General features: G+C 42.1%; 1 protein-coding gene across 6 annotated transcripts in view; it reads left to right on the top strand.

The window, feature by feature from the left end:
* The window catches only part of KIF20A (kinesin family member 20A), a 42,722-nt gene that overhangs the window by 14,729 nt on the left and 4,109 nt on the right, over positions 1–23,884 (top strand). For 2 of the 6 annotated variants that reach the window (XM_075856757.1, XM_075856751.1), the window contains exons 1-17: positions 2,179–2,277; positions 8,742–8,914; positions 9,980–10,066; positions 11,288–11,407; positions 11,488–11,626; positions 11,766–11,947; positions 12,033–12,168; positions 12,252–12,452; positions 14,392–14,503; positions 14,645–14,713; positions 14,836–14,979; positions 15,758–15,923; positions 16,009–16,173; positions 16,255–16,394; positions 20,092–20,194; positions 21,122–21,332; positions 21,869–21,960. In XM_075856757.1, the coding sequence (XP_075712872.1) occupies positions 8,765–8,914; positions 9,980–10,066; positions 11,288–11,407; positions 11,488–11,626; positions 11,766–11,947; positions 12,033–12,168; positions 12,252–12,452; positions 14,392–14,503; positions 14,645–14,713; positions 14,836–14,979; positions 15,758–15,923; positions 16,009–16,173; positions 16,255–16,394; positions 20,092–20,194; positions 21,122–21,332; positions 21,869–21,960 (2,217 nt within the window). In that variant the 5' untranslated portion in view covers positions 2,179–2,277; positions 8,742–8,764. Of the gene's footprint in view, positions 1–2,178; positions 2,278–2,426; positions 2,586–8,741; positions 8,915–9,979; positions 10,067–11,287; positions 11,408–11,487; positions 11,627–11,765; positions 11,948–12,032; positions 12,169–12,251; positions 12,453–14,391; positions 14,504–14,644; positions 14,714–14,835; positions 14,980–15,757; positions 15,924–16,008; positions 16,174–16,254; positions 16,395–20,091; positions 20,195–21,121; positions 21,333–21,868; positions 21,961–23,884 lie in introns of those variants that run through there. The other 4 variants (XM_075856755.1, XM_075856754.1, XM_075856753.1 and 1 more) reach the window with 3 other exon arrangements.

The following is a 23,884-nucleotide window of genomic DNA, read 5'->3' as shown; positions in this document are numbered from 1 at the left end:
TTCTTTTCCGACGGTCATTTTTTTTACGCGCCACTGTCAAAAGGCGGCGCGTAAAAAAGACGCCCGCGTCAAAGAAGTGCCTGTCACTTCTTCAGACGTAAATCGAGCCGTTTTCCATTGACACAATTGGCTACAATTACGTCCGTAATGGACGCAGTGAAAGACGCCTGCTTTTGCTATTACGTCTGAAATGCCGGAGCTGTTTTCTCCTAAAAGACACTACCGTGTGAACATACCCTGACAAGCAAATACGTTTAAAGAGGCTCTGTCACCAGATTTTGCAGCCCCTATCTGCTATTGCAGCAGATAGGCGCTGCAATGTAGATTACAGTAACGTTTTTATTTTTAAAAAACAAGCATTTTTGGCCAAGTTATGACCATTTTTGTAGTTATGCAAATGAGGCTTACAAAAGTCCAAGTGGGTGTGTTTAAAAGTAAAAGTCCAAGTGGGCGTGTATTATGTGCGTACATCGGGGCGTTTTTAATACTTTTACTAGCTGGCCGTTCTGATGAGAAGTATCATCCTCTTCTCTTCAGAACGCCCAGCTTCTGGCAGTGCAGATCTGTGACGTCACTCACAGGTCCTGCATCGTGTCGGACACATCGGCACCAGAGGCTTCAGTTGATTCTGCAGCAGCATCGGCGTTAGCAGGTAAGTCGATGTAGCTACTTACCTGCAAACGCTGATGCTGCTGCAGAATCAACTGTAGCCTCTGGTGCCGGTGTCCTCGCTCGTCTGACACGATGCAGGACCTGTGAGTGACGTCACAGCGTGATCTCTCGAGAACACGGCTGTGTCTGCACTGCCAGAAGCTGGGCGTTCTGAAGAGAAGTGGATGATACTTCTCATCAGAGCGCCCAGCTAGTAAAAGTATTAAAAACGCCCCGATGTACGCACATAATACACGCCCACTTGGACTTTTACTTTTAAACACACCCACTTGTACTTTTGTAAGCCTCATTTGCATAACTACAAAAATGGTCATAACTTGGCCAAAAATGCTAGTTTTTTAAAAATAAAAACGTTACTGTAATCTACATTGCAGCGCCTATCTGCTGCAATAGCAGATAGGGGTTGCAAAATCTGGTGACAGAGCCTCTTTAAATTTAGAAAAATGCTAATTTTTGCTAAAATTTGAAGTTTTTCACAAATAAATATTGAATTTATGGACCAAATTTTTTCACTAACATGAAGTACAATATGTAACGAGAAAACAATCTCAGAATCGCTTGAATAGGTAAAAGCATTCCGAAGTGATTACCACTTAAAGTGACACGTCAGATTTGAAAAAATCATGTGTCCAGAAGGCCAAAACAGGCTGTGTCCTGAAGGGGTTAAAAAAAAGCTGAAAATCAGGGGCTGTTATCCCTTGAAAACAGCTCTGTGTTTTATGGCCGTTTTTCGTTTGCCATGTGAACATACCCTTTAGCCTAGCTGTGATGCGGCCGAAAAACAATATTGCAGGTAACCAGAACCAGTTTTCCCAGAAACTAACAAAACAATTTTCGGCAACGGTCGGGCCACTGTCGCTCCATAGGGCTTTACCCCTAGGGTATGTTCACACGAGGTCATTACGTCCGTAATTGACGGACGTATTTCGCCCGCAAGTACCGGACCGAACACAGTGCAGGGAGCCGGGCTCCTAGCATCATAGTTATGTACGATGCTAGGTGTCCCTGCCTCGCTGCCGGACAACTGTCCCGTACTGTATCATGTTTTCAGTACGGGACAGTTGTCCTGCAGCGAGGCAGGGACTCCTAGCGTCATACATAACTATGATGCTAGGAGCCCGGCTCCCTGCACTGTGTTCGGTCCGGTACTTGCGGCCGAAATACGTCCGTCAATTACGGACGTAATGACCTCGTGTGAACATACCCTTAATCTATATTCGAAAGTAGAAGTCGTTACGCCGAAACAAAGACCAAAACTGCTCAAAACGGCTTATGCTGTTCACACTTCGCCATCAAAATGCGTTTTTTCAGCTATTTCCGCAAAACCGCGCCATTTTCTCACGGGACATGTAAACGTAAACCCTGAGCAGGAAGAAGGGACGTTCACAGCCTGTGTGGGCGAACGAACCCTCCCAGTAAGGCAGGACGTCTGCACTGGTTCCTGTTCTCATTGGACAATTCAGAACGTCTCGCTCTGTGATTGGCTGACTCACACATAGTTCATTGTAAATGGCTAGAAGCCGCAGCGCCTGATTTGAAAGTGCAGTTAGTAACAGTCGGTCGGTCACGAGCGTAGAGGTAGCTAGCTGGTCCGAGTACCGGTAGGTAAGTGCGGGCACCGGGGTATTGAGGTTGGCAGAAGACGGTTACCTATGTATGCGTGACGGGAGTGGCCACATAGTGATGTCGCTTCCTCTTCATATAGGCGGTGTTCTGTTACTAGCGATGTTAGATACTGAAATGAGTTTATTGTTTTAGGGACATGTCCTACGATCTAGTGAAACATGAAGCGTGTTATCATGTGAGCTCCAGAGGTTTCCGTCCCTTTACAGATTTGTGACTTGCCCCATTGGAAAGGAAGCCTCAGTCCCTATGGAGCTGGTCAGGTTTTACATTTGTTTACAGGCTGATATGTATGTATATATGTATATTACAGTAGTTATTGTGAATGATTAAAATCTTTCCTTGTGGTTTGGGCTTTTGTATGTGTTACATTCGCAGTCATGTGACAACCACTTCCCCCAATGGGCTGACCGCTATTCTGTGACTACTAGCCTATCTGTAAAGATGTGATGTGGCTGTGCTGTTGGTAATCCTTGAAAACGTTAATGGTGTATTGGGGGCTGAGATGTAAGGCTATGTTCACACGGGGTATTTTGCCGAGTTTTTTGACGCGGAAACCGCGTCGCAAAACTCGTCAAAAACGGCTCGAGAACGCCTCCCATTGATTTCAATGGGAGGCGTCGGCGTCTTTTTCCCGCGAGCAGTAAAACTGCCTCGCGGGAAAAAGAAGCGACATGCCCTATCTTCGGGCGCTTCCGCCTCTGACATCCAATTGACTTCAATGGGAGGCAGGAGAAAGCGTATTTCTCGCTGTTTTATGCCCGCGGCGCTCAATGGCTGCGGGCGAAAAACGGCGTGATAATTGCAGCGAAAATCGGCGTGCTGGGAGAGGAATATCTGCCTCAAAGTTCCAAACGGAATTTTGAGCCAGATATTCCTCCCCCAAAATACTCAGTGTGAACATAGCCTTTGTGTGATCGCTGGGACCCCATCAATTGAAACTCCACTGATAAATGGCATGTCATTACTGTAAGGCTACACCAGATCTGCTGTTGGTTTTCCGGATGGATTTGTTGACCGCGTGGAATACAGAAGCTGCAAAGTGGATATGATTTGAATAAATGTCGTACTGCAGAAATTTTCTGCACTAAACGGCCTAGTTCACATGGGGTATTTTGCAGGCAGAAAAGCCTGCGCTCTTTTGCCATGGTGTATTTCATCTGCTGCCATTGAGGCCTGTGCACCAAAAAATGCAGTGATTTTATTTTTTCTGCCTCCCACTGAGACCCCCACCAATCGCTAGAACGAAGCAGCTGAAGCACTCGGGTGTGCGCTCAGCCGCTTCGTTTCTGTTCGTCTTTTCCCGGAAAGCCGATGTATCTGAGTACGGGATCATAGACTTTCTATTGAGTCTGTACACCGATACATTTATTTACGGAAAAACCCGAACAGACACAAAGCGGCTGAGAGCTCACACGGACACTTCAGCTGCTTCATTCTAGCGATTGGTGGGGGTCTCCGTGCTCGGACCCGCACCAATACAAACTTCTGACATGTCACTAGGACATGTCAGAAGTTTGTCAAACATTTAGCTACACTTTAACCTCAAGTTTAGTATGTGTAAAAAAAAATAAAAAAAAAATAAATAAAATATAATATAATATATATATATATATATATATATATATATACACACACACACACACACACACACACACACACACACACAGCGCCTTACTAGCTCAGTATGCCTGAACCGGACTGATGGACATGTTCTCTAAGGAAAGTTATAACTTACCTACATCCTTTCTTCTGTAGAAGTAAACTAAATGACACACTATAAGGGCTTGTCCACAAGCTGTGGAATTGCAGTGTTTTTTTCTGTCTGGAATTTTCAGACAGAAAAAAACGCAGCAGAATCCATTAGCAGCATATTGGTGAGATTTAACAAATCTCATCCAAATGCTGCGTAAAAATTCCAAGCAGAAATTGACCTGCGGTGCGTATTTTTCGGACCGCAGTATGACAATTCCTGCTGCGGAAAGTGGACTGAACTGCTGCGTTTTTCAGCGATGTCTCCAACACCTAACATTGGGAAAACGCAGCAAAATACACACCATTTTCTGCTGTAAAAACCGCAGGAAATGGTGCATTTTTTGCCTCGGTCTGCGTATTTCAACAGAATTTTTGCAGAAATGTTCTGCAGCAATTCCGTTGTGTGTGGACAAGCCCGATAGACGGTAGGTGGATGATGATTTCTTGAAGTGAATGGTTTACTGATAAAGGGGACTTTCACCGTCGGCTGTTTCCTTCTCCTAGGCCGAAGGTAAATTTCATCCAGATGTGGGTATAGTGGCTGCAGAGATACAAAAGCATTATTTTGGTTGTACAGCTGAATGTGAACATCCCCTTTTTAAATAATTTTTTTTTTTTTTTTACTAAATATACGTTTAGGCACTGTTCACACTGAGGTTTTTTTTGGTGTTTGTGAGGAAAAAGCGTTATTGCCCTTCAGGCGTTTGTCTCTGACCTCCCATTGACATCAATGGGAGGCAGAGAATGCAGTTTTCGCTGCGTTTTTTATGCCCGCGGCGCTCAATGGCCGTGGCCTAAAAACGGCATGAAAAATGCACCAAAGAGTCCGTGTGAGCAGGGCCTTAGACATATTCTTGGAACATACCTGAGTAAATACCAGGTGATAGGTGGTATTTAGAAATGTAGCGGCTTGTACTGCGTTACCACTTTTATGACCCTCTTCACAAAGTGCAGTTTTTTTGAGATTTATTTTTCTTTCTTTTTTTTCAAGCTAAAACTGAGTGGATATAAAAGAGTAGTAGAAGGACTATACTCAAGATGTGAGCTATATATTTAGTGCCAATAATAACGAGATCAAATCTAGGAAAGGTTTCCCTGCTTTATCATGACTGGATCTGATCCTGTTCTTGGCACTAAATGTACAGAGCCCTGTTTTTGTCCACCTGAAGTCCTTTCTTTAGGCTGCATGCACACAGCCATGCCAACGACAAGATCAAATGTCATCCTATGAAATCGGGAAATATGGCTTGGCTGTGCAGCTTCCTCATGTATACGCTAGTAAAACACTGTGTGTATAAGCCCTAAAATTTTCCCAAATTGTGTTGCGTGCACTACTGTATGCTGAAGGTGGTAGAGGGTTTCTCACAAATGCTTCTAGGGGGCATTTACTTTATTAGGAGTTCCCAATCATGACTTTTTGTCCTGCTGTTGGGCAAAAAGTAGCCCATGAACCCCCGGATTTTTATTCTTTTCATATAACAATAGATATCCCCAGAGATGAGTGGACTGTTTTGCCTCGTGATAAATGTCTGTCTTGTGAACCATAATTGGAGTGCGAAGTCCTAAGATCGGCCTTATTTTCTGAAAGTAGACCTCTTGTCCATCGTCAAAGATGTTAGTCTTCGCTCACATCTCAGTGAGGGCTCCGTTCCATCTGAGCTTTCTGTCAGAACGGAGCCCTGACTGACACAAACGGAAACCCTAGTTTCCGTCTCCATCACCATTGATTTCAATGGTTTCCGGTTGTCTCCGTTGTGCAAATGATTTGATGGAATCATTAGCGTAGTCCACTTTGGTTTGTATCAGTGGGGCTCCGTTCTGTCGGAAAGCTCCGATGGAACGTCAGAATGGAGCCCTGACGCAGATGTGAATGAAGCCTTATCTAGGAGTCATGTATTCTCTTTTGTGTCTTTGTAATTCTAGAACATTTGTTGAAATATAAAATTGTGCAATTTAGGTTATGTGCACACATAGTGACCAAAAACGTCTGAAAATACGGAGCTGTTTTCAAGGGAAAACAGCCCCTGATTTTCAGAAGTTTTTTGAGCAAACGGCGTTTTTCGCGGCGTTTTTTACGTCCGTTTTTGGAGCTGTTTTCATTGGGGTCTATGAGAAAACTGCTCCAAAAACTTCCAAAGAAGTGCCCTGCCCTGCACTTCTTTTGCCGAGGCTGTATATTTACGCGTCGTCGTTTGACAGCTGTCAAACGACGACGCGTAAATTACAGGTCGTCTGCACAGTACATCGGCAAACCCATTCAAATGAATGGGCAGATGTTTGCCGACGTATTGTAGCCCTATTTTCAGAAGTAAAACGAGGCATAATACGCCTCGTTTACGTCTGAAAATAGGTCGTGTGAACCCAGCCAAACTGTATATGCCCTTTGCATGGTCGCTGTATTACCTCTCCTTTTTTTGTGATAGTTTATGCCATAGTGGACGAATTCCAAACTCATGGACTTTTCAGCACTGCTGTCATTACGTGGCCCGGGGAATATATGCTGGCCGCTCGGTTCCCAATGAACTACTGAACGATGCTAAAAATTTCAATAAAAACCGTACCGAATTATTTATTTTAAAAAAAGTTACATGGTCCCTGGAGAAGGATCAAATCTCGATGAACTAAAAGAAAAAAGCCGTGCTCATCAATAACCAGCAGAAGAATACACTTGGGCCTCATGCACACAACCGTGTAGGTTTTGCAGTCCGCAAAGCCACGGGTCCGTTGTGGTCAATCGGACCACTAAAAACCCTTGCGCATCCGTGTCATCAGGACTCACCGATGCCCAACAATTCACCGGTGAATCCGCAAACCTGGACCGTAAAATGGCTTGTCCTGAGTTTTTGCCATCCGGATTCGCGACCCTGCACCAATCTGTGTCAACCACAGTCGTGTCCGTGGGGCCATAGAAAAGAATGAATCCACAATTTATCCGCAAAAAATGCGGATAATTTGCAGCTTCAAAAGTACAGTCAAGTGCATGAGGCCTTATTTCTGTGCTAGACAAATCGCAGGTAGCCAATATGCCCAAAAGTATGCTTCGTCAGCTTACCCTCTTTGGGCTATTTATGACCACCCCCCACCCCCCCTCCCAAAAAAAAAACTGGTCCCTGGATTTGTGTGGCTTCTTAAAGCCCATCCTATCTTGTCCATCCTTGGCTCTTAGAATTTTAGCAAATATGAATATATGTGTAGACCATAAGATATAACGACTGTCTGGTGTCTGTGTTAGGGGGAGTTGACACGGAGGTTTTTGAGAAGTTTTTGTTTTTTTACGCGGAAACCGCACCAAAAAATGACTGATAATGCCTCCCATTGATTTCAATGGGAGGCGGAGGCTTTTTTTTTTTTTTTTTTTTCTTCTTCTCGCGAGTGGAAAACTCGGCTCGTGGGAAAAAGAGGGAACATGCCCTATCTTTTGGGTGTTTTACGCCTCTGACCTCCCATTGACTTCAGTGGCAGGCAGAGAAAGCGTATTTCGCTGCGTTTTATGCCCGCGGCGCTCAATAGCCATTGGCGAAAAACGCAGCGAAAATCGGCGTGCAGGCAGAGGAAAATGTGCTTCAAAATTCAAAACTGAATTTTGAGGCAGATTTTCCACCAGCAAAAAACTCTGTGTGAACCCAGCCTAAAATACCTAGCTGTTGAAATGTTCAGTTGCTGTTTAGACCATAAATTCCCATTATGTAAGGATTTCGTTATTTTAAAATCTTGACTAAACATGTTTGGTATGGACGCGAGGGAGTGACACCAAGCGAGCGGCTCAAACATGACAGTCCTGTAGTATCGCAGTTTTGTTCCCTAGGCATATCAACTTTCAAGATAGATAGGGGTTATATTCTAAGCAGTCTGTATGCAGCATTTTAAATCCCCCAAACAGAAAAGGCTGTTTTCCTAATAAAAGGAGTATTGAGCTCACACGGGACCGACATGCTGCAGATTTTCTGCCCAGATTTTGCGGACAGAATATTAGCAGCAGAAAACCGTAACAAATCTCATCCACATGCTGCAGATCTTCCATGCGAAAATTGGCCAGTGGTGAAGATTTTTAAACCTGCAGCATATCCATTCTTATTGCGGAATAGGCATGGTTTTTTGTGTCTTCCTTTTTTTTTTTTTTTTTTTTTACTTTTTTCCACATGGACTGCCATGGGGAAGTTTTAACCCTCTAACATTTACTATATCCTATGGGATACTGTTCTGTGCCTAATCACAATCCAAAGGGGGCTGCTGCATTTAGCACTGTATATTGCATTGATCACAATTAAGGCCCAATGCACACAACTGTAGATTTCGTCCGCAATTAGTCTCATTAATTTCTATGGCCGACTGTCACCTTCCCGTATATTTACGGGATGGTGTCCGGGCTGTTGAAACCTTCCGTACAAAATAGGACATGTACCGTTTATTTATTTTACGGACCATGCTCCCACACTTTTTATAATGGGAGCACAGTATGCAGATGACTGGGACTATCTCAACCTGGATGGATTTTTCTTCAGTATTTAGGTGTTTTACCCCCCCCCCCCCCCCCCCAAGAGACAATTCTATGTAAGGAGGGTACGAAACAGATTTGTGGTGATTCATAAAACGTTCTTTATGTAGAAGTGGCCTGTGATTGGGGACATGGTCTCCTTCCCACCGTATATTTCTTATGACCTTGAGCTGTATTCATTTTTTTTTTTTTTTAGGAAAAAGCATAAAGATTCCCAACATGACGTGCAATGTAATTTCTCCTGGTCTTGGTGTGCTCTCTGATGATGAGTCTCTAGTCTTTGAATCTACGGCTGCTGATTGCGTGACGGGTATCCGTAAAGATCTTCTCAGTGACTTTTCCTGCATCTCGCCAGGACAGGCTTCTCTGGTATGACCGTGTTCTTTAGATCTTCTTTTTTTTAATTTTTTTTTTATTTTTTTTTAGAAACCTGTTCATATGCCAATTTGTTCAATGACCATGACCAGGCTATCCACTGGAGAATGCTCTCTGTAAGGGTATGTTCACACGCAAACGCAAGATACGTCTGAAATTACGGAGCTGTTTTCAGGCGAGAACAGCTCCTGAATTTCAGACGTTTTTGCATGTACCTGCGTTTTTCGCGGCGTCTTTTACGGACGTAATTGGAGCTGTATTGACTCAATGGAGTCAATGAAAAACTGCTCCAAAAATGTCCCAAGAAGTGTCCTGCACTTTGACGCGGGCGTAATTTTACGCGCCGTCTTTTGACAGCGACGCGTAAAATTACACCCCGTCTGAACAGAACATCGTAAGACCCATTGCAAGCAGTGAGCGGATGTTTGCAGACGTATTGGAGCCGTCTTTTCAGGCGTAATTCAAGGCGTAAAACGCCTCCATTATGTCTGAAAATAGGTCGTGTGCACATACCCTTACCCTGTCAAGTGTCATTTGGCATAATCCTGCTACTAACGTTCAGTGCATTGGATCTATGTTATCATGAAAGCTCATGACAGCGGTACATTATACGGTCACTAGTTTTAATAGGAATAGTGGGGGGAATATATTGGCGTGCGCCAAATATATTTCAGATGTCAGTCTTAAGATATTTGGTGCATTTTTCCCTGACTTAAATTAGTTTGAGGTGCACTTACATACTGTATTTGGCACGTTTTTGGCTGTCCGTGCGAGAGGCAAATCTGCGCCTACTATAAGCAGGTATAGTAGATTTGTGGCATAACTTACTCCAGTAAATTGCTAAATTTCTTTCCGGCACTTTTCGCTGCACTTTCAGAAAGTGGCAAGAAAAAGAAACAGTTGCAAATGTAAGGCCGATTATGACGCAAAAAATTTTGTGACTTTTACGCCAGAAAGCTGGTGTAAACACATTGATATTTCATTCCCTCCCCCCCCATGCCCTTCTAATGCAAATAAAGGCTCTCACGGTTTATTCACGTGTTGCATTCCTACTTTCAGATATCAACCAATGAAGGCAATGATAAAGTTATGGTATATGTCCGAATTAGACCGTATGTAGATGGTGAACTGGAGAAAAAAGACCAGGTAAGGGGAAAAACAGTTTTTATAACATGTTCCAAAGCCAGTGGGTAGTACTGTGTGTGTATATCTCTCTTTCTATTCTCTCTCTCTCGGCTGGGTGATTATGAAGTAAATCAAGATTAATTGAACACGTAACCTCTATTACAATGAATAAACTATTATAAAGGCTACACCCCTTTTTGCATGCCCCACCCTGTATTTGCATGCCACACTATTGAGTAAATATTTATCTCCTGAACCTGCTGTATACAATATACCCCCTGACACTGCCCCCACACAGTATAATGCCCCCACATCCCCAATAGTGCCTGATAAAAATATTAATATACATACTCTCCTAACCCCGTTCCAATGACGAGTGGAGGAGATCCCTCTGGTCTGTGCAGCTCGGCGCAGACAGGCGCGATAACATTACTGCCTCACGTCCCGCGATACATAGTGAATGGTAGAGCAGGGACTATACAGTCCCCTGCTCTACCATTGGATTCAACTGTATCTGCGTCCTGAAGACTAAACCGCGAAAAAAAATGATAAAACTGAAATTTGCACGATGACTTCAATCAATTGCATTGAATTTTGTTTTTTTGTTTAAATTTTATTAGTATGTGTCAGGTGACTTTTCAGAACAATCTGTCGTGTGTGTGTGTGTGTACATGAATCACACTATTTCTGGCCATTGTGTGACTAGTTTTCTCTGAACTAGTGGGCAGAGCCTAACGTTTATCATGTCTTCTATACAGTGCACACACACAGAGGAGAATCCTGCTCTCCTACCTCTATCTATCATATATAAGCTGCAGCAACATGGAGGACATTATATAGCAGTAATGAGCAGTGTAGCTGAGAATCCCGATCTGGGTTGGCATCTGCAGTACGCTTCTTTCTCTAGCAAATGCTTTGCTCCACAGCAGGAAGTGTACTGCGCATGCGCCGAAGTTGAGGTACTGACTCAAGCGTGAGATTTGGGTGACTAGTGCTGTGACGTCTTCATAGCCTTGCAAAGTCAGTCTGGAGGAAGCAAGCACTTGAGGCCCATCCGAGTGGCACTTGTAGCTAATTTGCATATAATGAAAAGCACTATTCCGAAAAGCTACTTGGAATTGCAGCATAAAATAGATATGTGGGGTTTCGGATTGCCAACCAAATGAAGGGGCCTTTTTGGTAGGCAATATTCTGTTGACAGATTTCCTTTTAAAAAAAAAAATATTCTTTTTTTTCCTCCAGGGTTGTGTTGTTGTGGAGAATCAGGAGACTTTGGTCTTGCAAGCTCCCAAAGACTCTTTTGCAATGAAGAGCATTGAACGTGGGCAGGGACAGAGTGTACACAAATTTACATTTTCTCGGGTACGGAAACATTCATCCCAGTTTAATGAAGTATTTGTCACGTTGTAGTGTTTCAATGCCTTGGTTTTGGTTTTCAACAGATTTTTGGGCCAGATGTTGACCAGAAGCAGTTTTTTGATGGAACGATGAGGCATGTGGTAAAAGATGCCCTAAATGGGCAAAACTGGCTGGTGTATACGTACGGAGTGACCAACTCGGGCAAAACATACACTATACAAGGCAAGTTCGTTTTGAAATATTGATGGTTAATATTGTAATATATTTTTAACGTGTTTTTAAAAAAAAATAAAATAAATTTTATATATATATATATATATATATATATAAATTTGTATTCATTTTTTTTTTTTTTTTTCAGGCACCAGCAGGGATTCTGGCATTCTCCCTCGCTCCATATCCCTTATCTTCAACAGTGTTCAAGACCGTCTGTACAAAAGTTCTGACCTCAAACCTCTCTCAAATGAAGTAATCTGGCTAGACAGTAAACAAGTACGTAAAGAGGAGATAAAGAAAATATCCGTACTTTCAAATTTGCGTGAGGTTAGTTCAGTTAAAACCAATGTCCATAAACTGGTAAATGGAGAAGACTTAGTTTTTGACAAAGCTTATGTTTTTATTTCTGCAGGAACAACTTTTCACACCTATGAAAAGTGGCGACAATGAATCTCAGCTAAGAGCTGGCACTAGCATTAGCTTTGATAGTGGCATTGGTGGGCTCTCTTGTACAAACCATGATAACCAAACAAGCAGTCAGCTGGAAGGTACCACTCATTCTCTTCCTATTTATTATACATATAGGCTAATGTCAGAAATTTAACATTCATCCTTTTTGCCTGCACACCAGAGACCACTTCACATTGGGGGCCTCAAGATGCAATTTCACTCCAGGACCCTGCTGATGTGCAGATATCCATTTGGGTGTCATACTTTGAAATTTACAATGAATTTGTATATGATTTATTGGAACCAATGCCATCTGGCCCAAATCGCAAACGAACCACGCTGAGGCTGTGCGAGGACAGGAATGGAAGTCCCTATGTTAAAGGTAACAAGACAAGCTGGGTTAACACGGGCAGATTCCCCCGATAACTGGCACTGATCGACGATATAACCAGTCGATCAGCGCTTGTTTAAAGGCCCTTTTACACAGGCCAATGCAAACTGTACGGGGACAAACAACCGTTAATATAGTCGTTCGGGACCCAAACAGTGCATATTGTCAGCACCACGTGCATTTTTAAACTGCATAAAAGATGTGATCAGCCAACAACAAGCATTCGCTTGTTTGTCAGCAAATCGCTGACCTGTTTATATGGCCAATAATTGGAAACTAGCAGTTGAATGATTATCAGGCCCGTGTGTCTTTACAGTGGGCTCCTGTTTTTAAAGAAACGAAACGAACGATTAGGTAAACTGAAGAAAACTTGCCCACAGTATTTATACAGGATATTTAGCATGTTCCTGAAACAGTCTACTACAATCGTAACCACTTCTCGACCATAAGCTTTACCCCCCCCCCTTTCCTATATATATATATACACCCCCACACCCACACACCCACACCCACTCACTCACTCACTCTTTATTGGGAAGTGAATTTAGGTGATGTTTTGACATCTGGTGCATGCCACTGGGCAACCACACATTTTGGCAACTTCAGCGATCCCAAATGTGTATTAATTTGTTACGCGCTGGACCCCAGGCAAAGCTTACAATTAAGCCCAAACTGTCTTTTGGCGAACAATTTTTTCCAAAGCTGGTTTACTGGCACCATTTGACCATTACAGATGTTGTGAAGTGCCATAGCACCAACAGCCCCCCCCCCCCCCCCAAAATGACTCTTTAGGAAATCACACCTCGTCCTCCCCGCCCTCCGGTATCTAACCACATATCGAAGATTTGAAAACCTGCAGCATGTAGATTTTGTAAAATCTCATCTACCGGTATTTGCTTTTTACTGTAATCTGCTGCAGACTTGCGCGAATACGCCACATGTATAATCACCCCAAGGCTGGGGCTACATGGTGACTTTGGCCAAAACATAGGTCACATGGCCTGGATATGTCCTGTAGCCTACAGCACAAGTAATGAAAGTCAATGTCCTTACGTTGCAACCTACAGGTAACCGTGACACGACAGTTTGGATTTCTTGCAACTGTCATGTCGCAGCAACTTTCAGTCCGCGACTGACTCTTATTACCTGCAATGTAGGCTACAGGACATACTGTCTGGCCGTGTAACCTGTGTCGTGGCCAAAGTCGCCGTGTAGCCCCAGCCTAAAACTGTACTATATATAGGAGATAGATGTGAGCTAGAAAAATATATTGAAAGAAAATAAATTGTGTGCGTTTTTTACATTACTCTTCTTCCTCTCCAAGTCTGCCAGAGAGAAGATACAAAGTTTGTGTACTAACGTTTCTGTGATCATTGTGACAGGCTGTCCCCACTATCGCATGCTTGGCAACCACGCTGATAGGTCTCTGGGTGAAGCTCTGTGATACTGCTGTCTAAAGAAGGCTGTATCACGGAGCTAAATGCCGCCGGTTAGCAGCAAACTGAATCTGCAGGATGTTCCGGGACATCCTTGCAAGTGTGGACCGCCTGGACGTTTAGTCTATGGGCATTCCGCAACTGGTTACATCTTAGCTGACATCTAGACTTTTTTTCTATCTCGTAGTGGGCAATAAATCACTGTCCATAGGAATGCATTAGAATATGGCTACAAACAAATTATTTATCTTGCTACAAATATATTGCGGTCTGTCTGGCCCCAGCCTCCATGTGCCTGAAGTTTTATTGCCAGGTAAGCGCAGTAGGAGAGGGCTCTAGCTGTAATTTCTCTAGTTTTAAGTGTAATATGTGGCAGGGTAGGATCAAATGAGAGGAAAATGTTAATCGAGGATTTTTTTTATTTTGTGTATTTTCTACATCTTGGCTAATTAAATTGGTAAGCAAACTTAGTAGTTTGTTTTTTTTTCCAACAGATTTAAACTGGATTAATGTTCAGAGTGCTGATGAGGCATGGAAGTTGCTAAGGGTTGGAAGAAAAAATCAAAGCTTCGCGAGCACCCACCTAAACCAAAATTCTAGCCGTAGGTAAGAGAAAACCTTTACCAAAACAAGACTGCTCTAGGTTAGGTGGTGCTTACCTGCTTAGAATTACAGGTGTGTGTCGGGTAAGTACAGAAATACTAGATGTTAAATCTTGATTTTGTATCTTTCCTACCTATTTTCCAGTCATAGCATCTTCTCCATTCGGATTCTACACTTGCAAGGCAAAGATGATTTTTCTCCAAAGATTAGTGAGTAAGTACAATGATTTTCATTGTAGTGATTTCAGTTCATGTAATGCCAAGTATGTTTGTAAAATAAAATCTATGTAGTTGCTTATTTAATTTTTACCTTCCCTTTCATTCTTCTTTTGAAAGACTAAATTTCTGTGATTTGGCTGGATCTGAACGATGCAAAGATCAGAAAATTGGGGATCGTCTAAAGGAAGCAACAAATATTAATACATCCCTTCATACCCTGGGCCGCTGCATCGCTGCTCTGAGGCAAAATCAGCAAAACAAGTGAGAAGACCTTTTATGTTACAAAGGTGTAACGCTGAATTGTGGATTCCCCTGGTTTATATGAATCTTATGTTTTGGGCTACAACACAGTTGAAACCATTCTTGACAATATACTGGAACGTTTTTTTTAAATAAAAAAATCTCCGTCCCTCTTGTGGAACATTGTTAACGTGGACCTGTCACTCGCTCCTACAAAGTTAGTTTAGACTCCCGAAATTGCCGCTGTATCGGAGTCCAGCGGTGTTTGTTACTTCTGCGTTCCCCCTCCTGTTGCTGAGATATTGCCCCCTCTTTAGTAAATATGTAAGTGAACTGCCGGCTAGCCAAGTGGGTATGGCAGCCAGAGATTCTCAATGGGCAGAGCTAGCAGAGCGCCTCTGACACTGACCTATCCGTGCGAGGCTAGTTCCTTCAGACACTCCTAGGCCAGCGTCCTCACGTAAGTCTCCACGCGATGACGCTGGCCTAGGAGTGTCTGACGGAACTAGCCTCCCACTGGTAGGTCAGCGTCAGAGGCTCTCTGCTAGCCCCGCCCATTGACAATCGCTGGCGGCCATACCCACTTGGCTAGCCGGCAGTTCACTTACATATTTACTAAAGAGGGGGCAATATCTCAGCAACAGGAGGGGGAACGCAGAAGTAACAAACACTGCTGGACTCGGACACAGCTGCAATTTCAGGAGTCTAAACTCACTTTGTAGGAGCTAGTGACAGGTGCTCTTTAAACATATTGGTCCTGGTAAGGAGAATGCTTCTCAGTGTTGCTCTCTTCTCTTAGGCTGAGGCAGAATGTGGTTCCATTCAGGGACAGCAAATTAACCCGTGTCTTTCAAGCATTCTTCACGGGGAGGGGAAAATCTTGCATGATTGTGAATATAAATCAATGCGCTTCGACCTATGACGAGACACTACATGCCATGAAGTTCTCCGCCATTGCAAGCCAGGTATATAAGGTTAAAAAGATTTAGAAGCCTTTGTATTGCTGTCATTAAGACCAGCAGGTTCAACAATATATACTTTCTTTTACAGCTAGTTCAAGCACCACCAGTGAAAATGAATCTTCCAACTATTCAGTCCCTCATCAAGGAGAGTAGCATGCTGGCGAACCGCAGTTATACAGATGATGAAGATGCTGAGGAGGGATCTGATGAGGAAGGCAACAGTCAAGCTGATATCACAACGTTTAATAGAGAAGTTAGTGCCAGTCTTTGATTTAACAGAGGAGATTTTCAGCTTTTTATAGTATGTATGCTTAGCCTTGTTTGTTTTTCCCAGGAACTGCTGCAAGTTATTGAAAATCTGAAACCACTTCTGTTAAAGAAAAATCAAGAAAATCTTGACATGGAGGCCACAATCCGAAAGGAAGTCTGCAATGACATGATGGAAATCATGCAGCAGCAGAAGACTCAGTTTAGGTAATTAACCCCTTGCGTACCTTCGACGTAATAGTACGTCGCTGGCCGCTTATTCCAGCGTACCTTCGACGTACTATTACGGCCCAGGAATAAACTGTCACTATGTGAAATCACATAGTTACAGAACAGCGGCGGCAGCTGTCATTGACAGCTAACCGTCTCTGCTACCGGCCTGGGGACCAATTAGCAGTCCCCAATGCCGGCGATTGCTGTGATTGGTCAGTCTCTGAAGACTGACCAATCACAGCCGTCTGTGACGTCTGCAGGAGAAAGCTCCTGTCACTTTCTCTGATCTCCTCACTTCTGTGAGATATGTGAGGAGATCAGAGAAAGCGGTGTAAAAAAAACCCCACTTTTTATTAACCCCTTCCTGAAAATGGGCGTATAGTAACGCCCTGAGGATGAAGCGGGCACAGGAGCTGTGCTCGCTCCATCTTCATCGGATGTCGGCTGTAATATACAGCCGACATCCCACTGCAACTACAGCGATCACTGTCCTCTCCGATCGCTGTAGTTTAACCCCTTAAATGCCGCTGTCAATAGCGACAGCGGCATTTAAGTGATTGATACAGAGGGAGGGGGCACCCCATTGCCCCCCCCTGCGAAAAATCGCGGGGTTCTGATGGTTGCAATGGCAACCAGGAAGCCTAGCAACGGCTTCCTGGTTGCCAGGTACGGGAGCCTATTAGGTCCTGCCCAAGGCAGGACGTAATAGGCTCAACTGTCAGTTGTAAAGTGACAGTTACAATACACTGCACTACATCATTACATACAGAAGTAGTGCAGTGTATTGTGCAGGGGATGAGAAGATCAGATCTTCCAGTCCCCTAGTATGTGTAAAATAAAAAGTTAAAAAAAAGTTTTAGATAAATAAATAAATACAAGTTTTACGTAATAAAAACAATAATCGCCTTGTTTCCCTGACCAAGCCCTTTATAATTAGAAAAAAAATGAAAAAAAAGACAAAAACTAGACATAATAGGTATCGCCACGTTCGTATCGGCCTGACCTAAAAAAATACCATATTATTTATCCCGCACGGTGAACACCGTAAAAAAAATACCATAAAAAACAATGGCAGAATTTCCTTTTTTGGTCACGTTGTTTCCAAAAAATGGAATAAAAAGTGATCAAAAAGTCGCGCGTAGCCAAACATGGTACCAATAAAAACGACAGTGTGTCACGCAAAAAATGTATGTACTCCGCACAGATTACATATGCCCCCACAATATAAACTGAAACACCAGTAAAACACTAAACAAAACTACTACCAAGCAAAATCTGCGCTCCAAAAGCCAAATGGCGCTCCTTCTGGGCCTGGCAGTGTGCCCAAACAGCAGTTTATGACCACATATGGGGTATTACAGTACTCTGGAGAACCGCTTAACAATTTATGGGGCGTATGTCTCCAGTGGTACAAGCTGGGCCCAACACATTGGGCACTGAAATAGCATATGTGTGGAAATTGTCAATTTTCAATCTGCAACATCCACTGTGCACTAATTTCTGCAAAACCTTTGGGGGTCAAAATGCTCACTACACTTCTAGATGAATTCCTCGAGGGGTGTAGTTTCCTAAATGGGGTCACTTCTCAGGAGTTTTCACTGTACTGGTACCTCAGCGCAATGCAACATGGCGTCAAAAACAAATTTTGTAAAATCTCCACTCCAAAAACGAAATTGCACTTTTTCCGTTTAGACTCTTGCCGTATGTCCAAATAGCCGTTTACAACCACATATGGGGTATTTCCGTAATCAGGAGAAATTTTGTAACACATTTTGGGGTGTCTTTTCTCCTGTATTCCTTGTGGAAATGTAAAATTCTGAGCTAAAGCTACAGGTTATTGGAAAAAAAAAATGTTTTCATTTTCACGGACCAATTCTAATAAAATCTATAAAACACCTGAGGGCTCAAAATGCTCACTACACCTCTAATTTAATTATTTCAGGGGTATAGTCTCCAAATTGGGATCACATCTGGGGAATTTCTACTGTACTGGTACTTCAGGGACTCTGCAAATGCGACATGGCCCCCAGAAACCAATTCAGCAAAATCTGAGCTGCAAAATCCAAATGGTGCTCCGTCCCTTCTGAGCCCTGCCGTGGGTCCAAACAGCAGTTTATTACCACATAATGGGGTATTTCCGTAATCAGGAGAAATTGCTTTACAAATTTTGAGGTGTTTTTTCTCCTTTATTCCTTATAAAAATTAGAAAATTCTGTGTTTTTTCCAAAAAAAAGTCTCTTTTCATCTTCACAGACTAATTCCAATAAATTCAGCAAAAAACCTGTGGGGTCAAAATGATAACTATACCACTAGAAAAATTCCTTGAGGGGTATAGTTTCCAAAATGGGGTCACTTTTGGGGGGATTCCACTGTTTAGGTCCCTCCAGGGCGTTGCAAACGTGACACGGCACTGAAAACCATTCCAATAAAATCAGAGCTCCAAAATCCAAATGGGGGTCCTTCCCTTCTGAGCCTTGCTGTGGGTCCAATCAGCAGTTTATTACCACATATGGGATATTGCCGTAATCGGGAGACATTGCTTTACAAATGTTGGGGTGCTTTCTCTCCTTTTATTTTTTGCAAAATTAGAAATTTGTACGTTTTTCCAGAAGAAAAGTAGATTTTCATTTTCACAGACTAACTCCAGAAAATATAGCAAAATACCTGTGGGGTCAAAATGCTAACTATACCCCTAGATAAATTCCCTGAGGGGTGTAGTTTAAAAAATGGGGGTCACTTTTGGGGGTTTCCACTGTTTTGGCACCACAAGACACCTTCAAACCTGACATGGTGCCTAAAATATATTCTGAAAAAAGGAGGCCCCAAAATCCAAGAGGTGCTCCTTTGCTTCTGAGGCCTGTGTTTCAGTCCATTAGCGCACTAGGGCCACATGTGGGATATTTCTAAAAACTGCAGAATCTGGGCAATAAATATTGAGTTGCGTTTCTCAGGTAAAACCTTCTGTAGTACAGAAGAAAATGTATTACATATGAATTTTGTAAAAAGAAATGAAATTTGAAAATTTCAGCTCTACTTTCCTTCAATTCCTGTAAAACGCCTAAAGGGTTGAAACACTTTCTGAATGCTGTTTTGGATACTTTGAGGGGTGCAGTTTTCAAAATGGGGTGTTTTATGGGGGTTTCTAATATATAGGGCACTCAAAACCACTTCAGAACTGAACTCGTCCCTGAAAAAATCGCTTTTTGAAATTTTCTTAAAAGTATGAGAAATTGCTGCTAAAGTTCTAAGCCTTGTAACGTCCTAGAAAAATAAAAGGATGTTCAAAAAGCGATGCAAACATAAAGTAGACATATGGGGGATGTTAATTGGTAACTATTTTGTGTGGTATTACCATCTGTTTTACAAGCAGATGCATTTAAAATTGGAAAAATCATAATTTCTTATTTTCGCTAAATGTTGGTGTTTTTCACAAATAAGCAATGAATTTATCGACCAAATTTTTGCACTAAAGTACAATATGTCACGAGAAAACAATCTCAATCGCTTGGATAGGTAAAAGCATTCTGGAGTTATTACCACATAAAGTGATACATGTCAGATTTGAAAAAATGGGTCTGGTCCTCAAGGCCAAAATGAGCTGGGTACTCAAGGGGTTAAGGATTCATTTACATTTTTCTAAGAATGTGTTTTGCTAATGTAAAGTCTAAATCTTCCTTTTATGCCCCTGAAGTGAGACTATGGAGGATGAGCGAGAATTACTGGAAGAGATGTATGAGGGTAGACTGGAAAACCTGAAGGAATCCCTTACAAACTATTACAAGCGGGAGCTAGAGGTGAGTTTACAGCACTGGACAAGTTAATTTGTAACGTGAAAATATATATATATATATATATATATGTGTGTGTTATTGGTTTGAGATTAGATTTCCTCAATTTCTCCTACATATTGGTTAACTTGACGACATGTTCTCTAAAGTTGGTATGCTTGCAATTTTTCTAAAAATGTCCACTTTAATAGTGAGCACAATAATATACTTGTATCCATTGCAGTTTGCATAGTCTGTCTTTAGTAACCTCTCTGAGCACTTCTAAAGGGGTTTGAGCGCTCTAGTGCTGCCTGTTCATTCTTGAAATCATTGAGGCTCTAAGATCAGACTTCATCTATGTGATCTTCCCACATGTATTTGACATATAAGATCATTTTGACTGCATTTCTCCTTTTTACTGTAAATCCAGCTCCGTTTTTCCTTCTTACAGTCTTGGGTGGCAGAGTCCGCTATATAGTTCTTTTCAGATATAATGTAGTGTGTAAAGGATCTCTATCCAAAGGCTGTGGACGTACACTCCATGCTCCCTCCATATCATACCCTACTTTTTATTACTCCTATGGTATGTTTTCTATCCTTATGCTGAGGCTACCACCTACCTTATAGCTGCTGTTAATCCTAAATGACAAATACTTGCATAATGCTGAATACTTGTGATGAAAGATCTGAGAATATGTTGCTTCAGTGTGGTCGTATAGGTGACCGTTTATGACTAGTTAGACAAATGTTCCAATATCTTTCATCTTTGGAATTGTGGTGTATGTACACATATATCTGTACACATGTATTTATTTTTGTAACTTATTGTTACAAAAATATAATGTAAATGTTTTTCTATGATGTGTTGTAATGTAATTTGAAGATCAGAAACTCACATTGCAGTATTACAATTTCATTCAAACTAAAATGTACACTTATATTTTTGCTATCTAGGAACGGGATCAACAAATTCAGGAACTGGAGGCTGCTTTGGAGGAGGCTGCTAACAATGTGCCTTCTGATCCGTTAGAAATCAGCACAAGCAAAATAGATAATGCTCCTCTTCGTAGGTCCAAGCGTTTAGCAACAAGTGAACCATCTGATTTGAGCAGACTCAAACAGGAAATTCTCAATTTGAAAGAAGAATTGCGTTCAAAGAATGAGGGTAAGGATGGAATCCATACTTGTATTTTTGTATTCCATTAACTCGTGGCATTAATAAATGTAAAACTTTGTTTTTGTTGTTCTAAATATATTATATGGGTTAAACAGCAGTAGTCATTGATAGAAATTCAGAAACCGCAGTTTATTATCTGAAAATCCGGCAAGCACTAATAGTCCCATTCCTAATTTAACAGCAGTTTACTTGTTCCAGCACTTAGAGCAGCTTCTAAAGATTTAACATGATCTTGGGTTTTAAGATTTGGTCTGTCTTGCTGTCTCCAGGGATGGAGAGGTATCTGTCCTTGTTGCCTCCAGGGATGGAGAGGTATCTGTCCTTGTTGCCTCCAGGGATGGAGAGGTATCTGTCCTTGTTGCTAGATATTCAAAGTTTTATCAGGACACACACAACAAAACATCAATCCCTCCATAGGTTTCCATTGTATCTTAGTTATGTTGTATGATCCAGAGTACCTAAAGCAGAAGAGATATTTCTGATTTTATATCTATCTACTTATTCTTGCTATTTATGTACTACAGAAATAGAAAGACTTAAGACAATTCAAGAACCACCTTCAGCTGCCCGAACTTTTACAGCTGATGTGGATCGGAAAATTCAAGATGGTCAAAAGGTAGGTTTATATTCGCAGACATTTACTTGCCTCGAGGTGGTGTGTGCAATGACAAATGCATTGTATACATATGGTACAAATATTGGCTATTATAATTAATGTAGCAATATAAAATAGCCAATAATGGCTGTAATTTTCAGTCCTTGTGGCCATTATCATTGTCATAACTGTAGCTGGAAAGGATATGGTACATCTTAATAGAGTGCATGATTGAATATAAAGGAATCCATAATACCTAGTGTAATAAAAGGGTATTGCTAATTTTACCTATACCAAGGATGCAACTAATTTAATTGGAGCCTATGGATATTAATGTGAAGGGGGAACCTGCTTGAGACCCTATCTAGAAGTGAGCCCTTGCAGATTTCTCCAGTAAGAACAGCTGATGCCAAAAAGTTTCTGCAGCCAGACATGTGGTGAACAGCTGATTGCTGGGGCACGTGCATTTAAAGAGGACCCATCCGCTCTCCTGACAGGCCTGTTATAGTAGATGTGTGTTCTCCATGAAATAATTCTGGAACATCTTTCCTTAGAGCTATGCACTGTGCCATTCCTCTATTCCTTCTAGAAATGTATGAATAAGTTGACAACTGGGTGTCACCATTCTTCTTGTCAAAGAGGTGTGTCCCTACAGCCTCACTCTGTCAGCACTGATTGGACACTCAGTCTTTGTAGGGACACCCCCCCCCCCTCCCAACTGGTACCACCAAGTTGTCCATCTCATTCATAAGTTCCGAGAATGAGGCAAGTTATAAAAATATATGCTCCAGACTTTGTTATAATATAGGAAATATACAAGTATTTACTAAAACAGACACATGCCAGCAGACCTTACTGGTCCTCTTTAACCCCTTCCCAACATCCGCCGTATATATACACGTCAGGGGGAGGGGGAAGTATGGAGAGGGCTCATGGACTGAGCCCACTCCATAAGACGAGCTTGCCAACTGTGTATGTTATAGCTGACCCTTCAGTGTAACTAATAGCGACTGCGGCATCTAAGCTGTTAGAAACAGGGGGGCCCCTCCTCTCTCTCAAAAAAATGGAATTAAGTGCCAAGTCTTATGTACCCCAAAATGCGACCAATAGAGACTACAGCTCAGCACGCAAAAAAATAAGCTCTCGTACAGCTGAATTGATGGAAAAATTCAAATGTTATGGCTCTCAGAATATGGCCACACAACAAACTTTGATTTTAAAGTTTTTGTTTTTCGTGTGTGTGTCTGTCGCCGCAATTCTATTAACTTTATTCTGTGGGTCAACATGTCGTTTTTACCACACGGTGATTGCTGTAAAAAAAAGACGAAAAAAAAGTAATTTTATAGTGCTGCTAAAAACTGACATCTCTTCCTGCAAAAAAACACGCTTTCATACAGCTATTGACGGAAAAATAAAGTTATGGCTTTTGGGAGGTAGGGAGGAAAAAGTGTAAATGAAATCTAAAAAAAAAAAAAATGGCTGCGGAGGGAAGAGGTTAATAAGGGGGTTGTCTTAGATGCCCTTGGTCCAGGCTAAGCCTGCATAGTGACTGCTATCTTTAAATTTGCTTCTTAAACACCCTAAAATGTAATGGTTCAGGTGGTCAAAAGGGGCTTGACTTGTTTGCATGTGTTGTCTAGCCCAGTGGTTTCCAAACATTCAGAGGCCGGGATCTGCTTTATGGCTGGCTTTTTGTTTGGGACCCCCGCTACCGTACTTGGCCCCATTAGCAAAATAAGTCCCTGCAACATCACAAACAACGATAATGCTCTTCAAAACCCGAGATTACCATCCAAAATAAAGGTATATGGTTCAACCATGACACAAAATATTCCGTCTGGCATATCTCCACATCATTCGCAGCTAGATGGCATTGGAGTCTTTTGAAAACCATTTTTAATAAAGAAAAAAATAATAATAATCTGTCCTATCTCTGTACGAAGTG

This window comes from Rhinoderma darwinii, chromosome 3, assembly GCF_050947455.1.
Source record: "Rhinoderma darwinii isolate aRhiDar2 chromosome 3, aRhiDar2.hap1, whole genome shotgun sequence".
In the NCBI taxonomy this organism is placed as follows: domain Eukaryota; kingdom Metazoa; phylum Chordata; class Amphibia; order Anura; family Rhinodermatidae; genus Rhinoderma; species Rhinoderma darwinii.
This window is presented reverse-complemented; position numbering and strand designations above follow the sequence as displayed.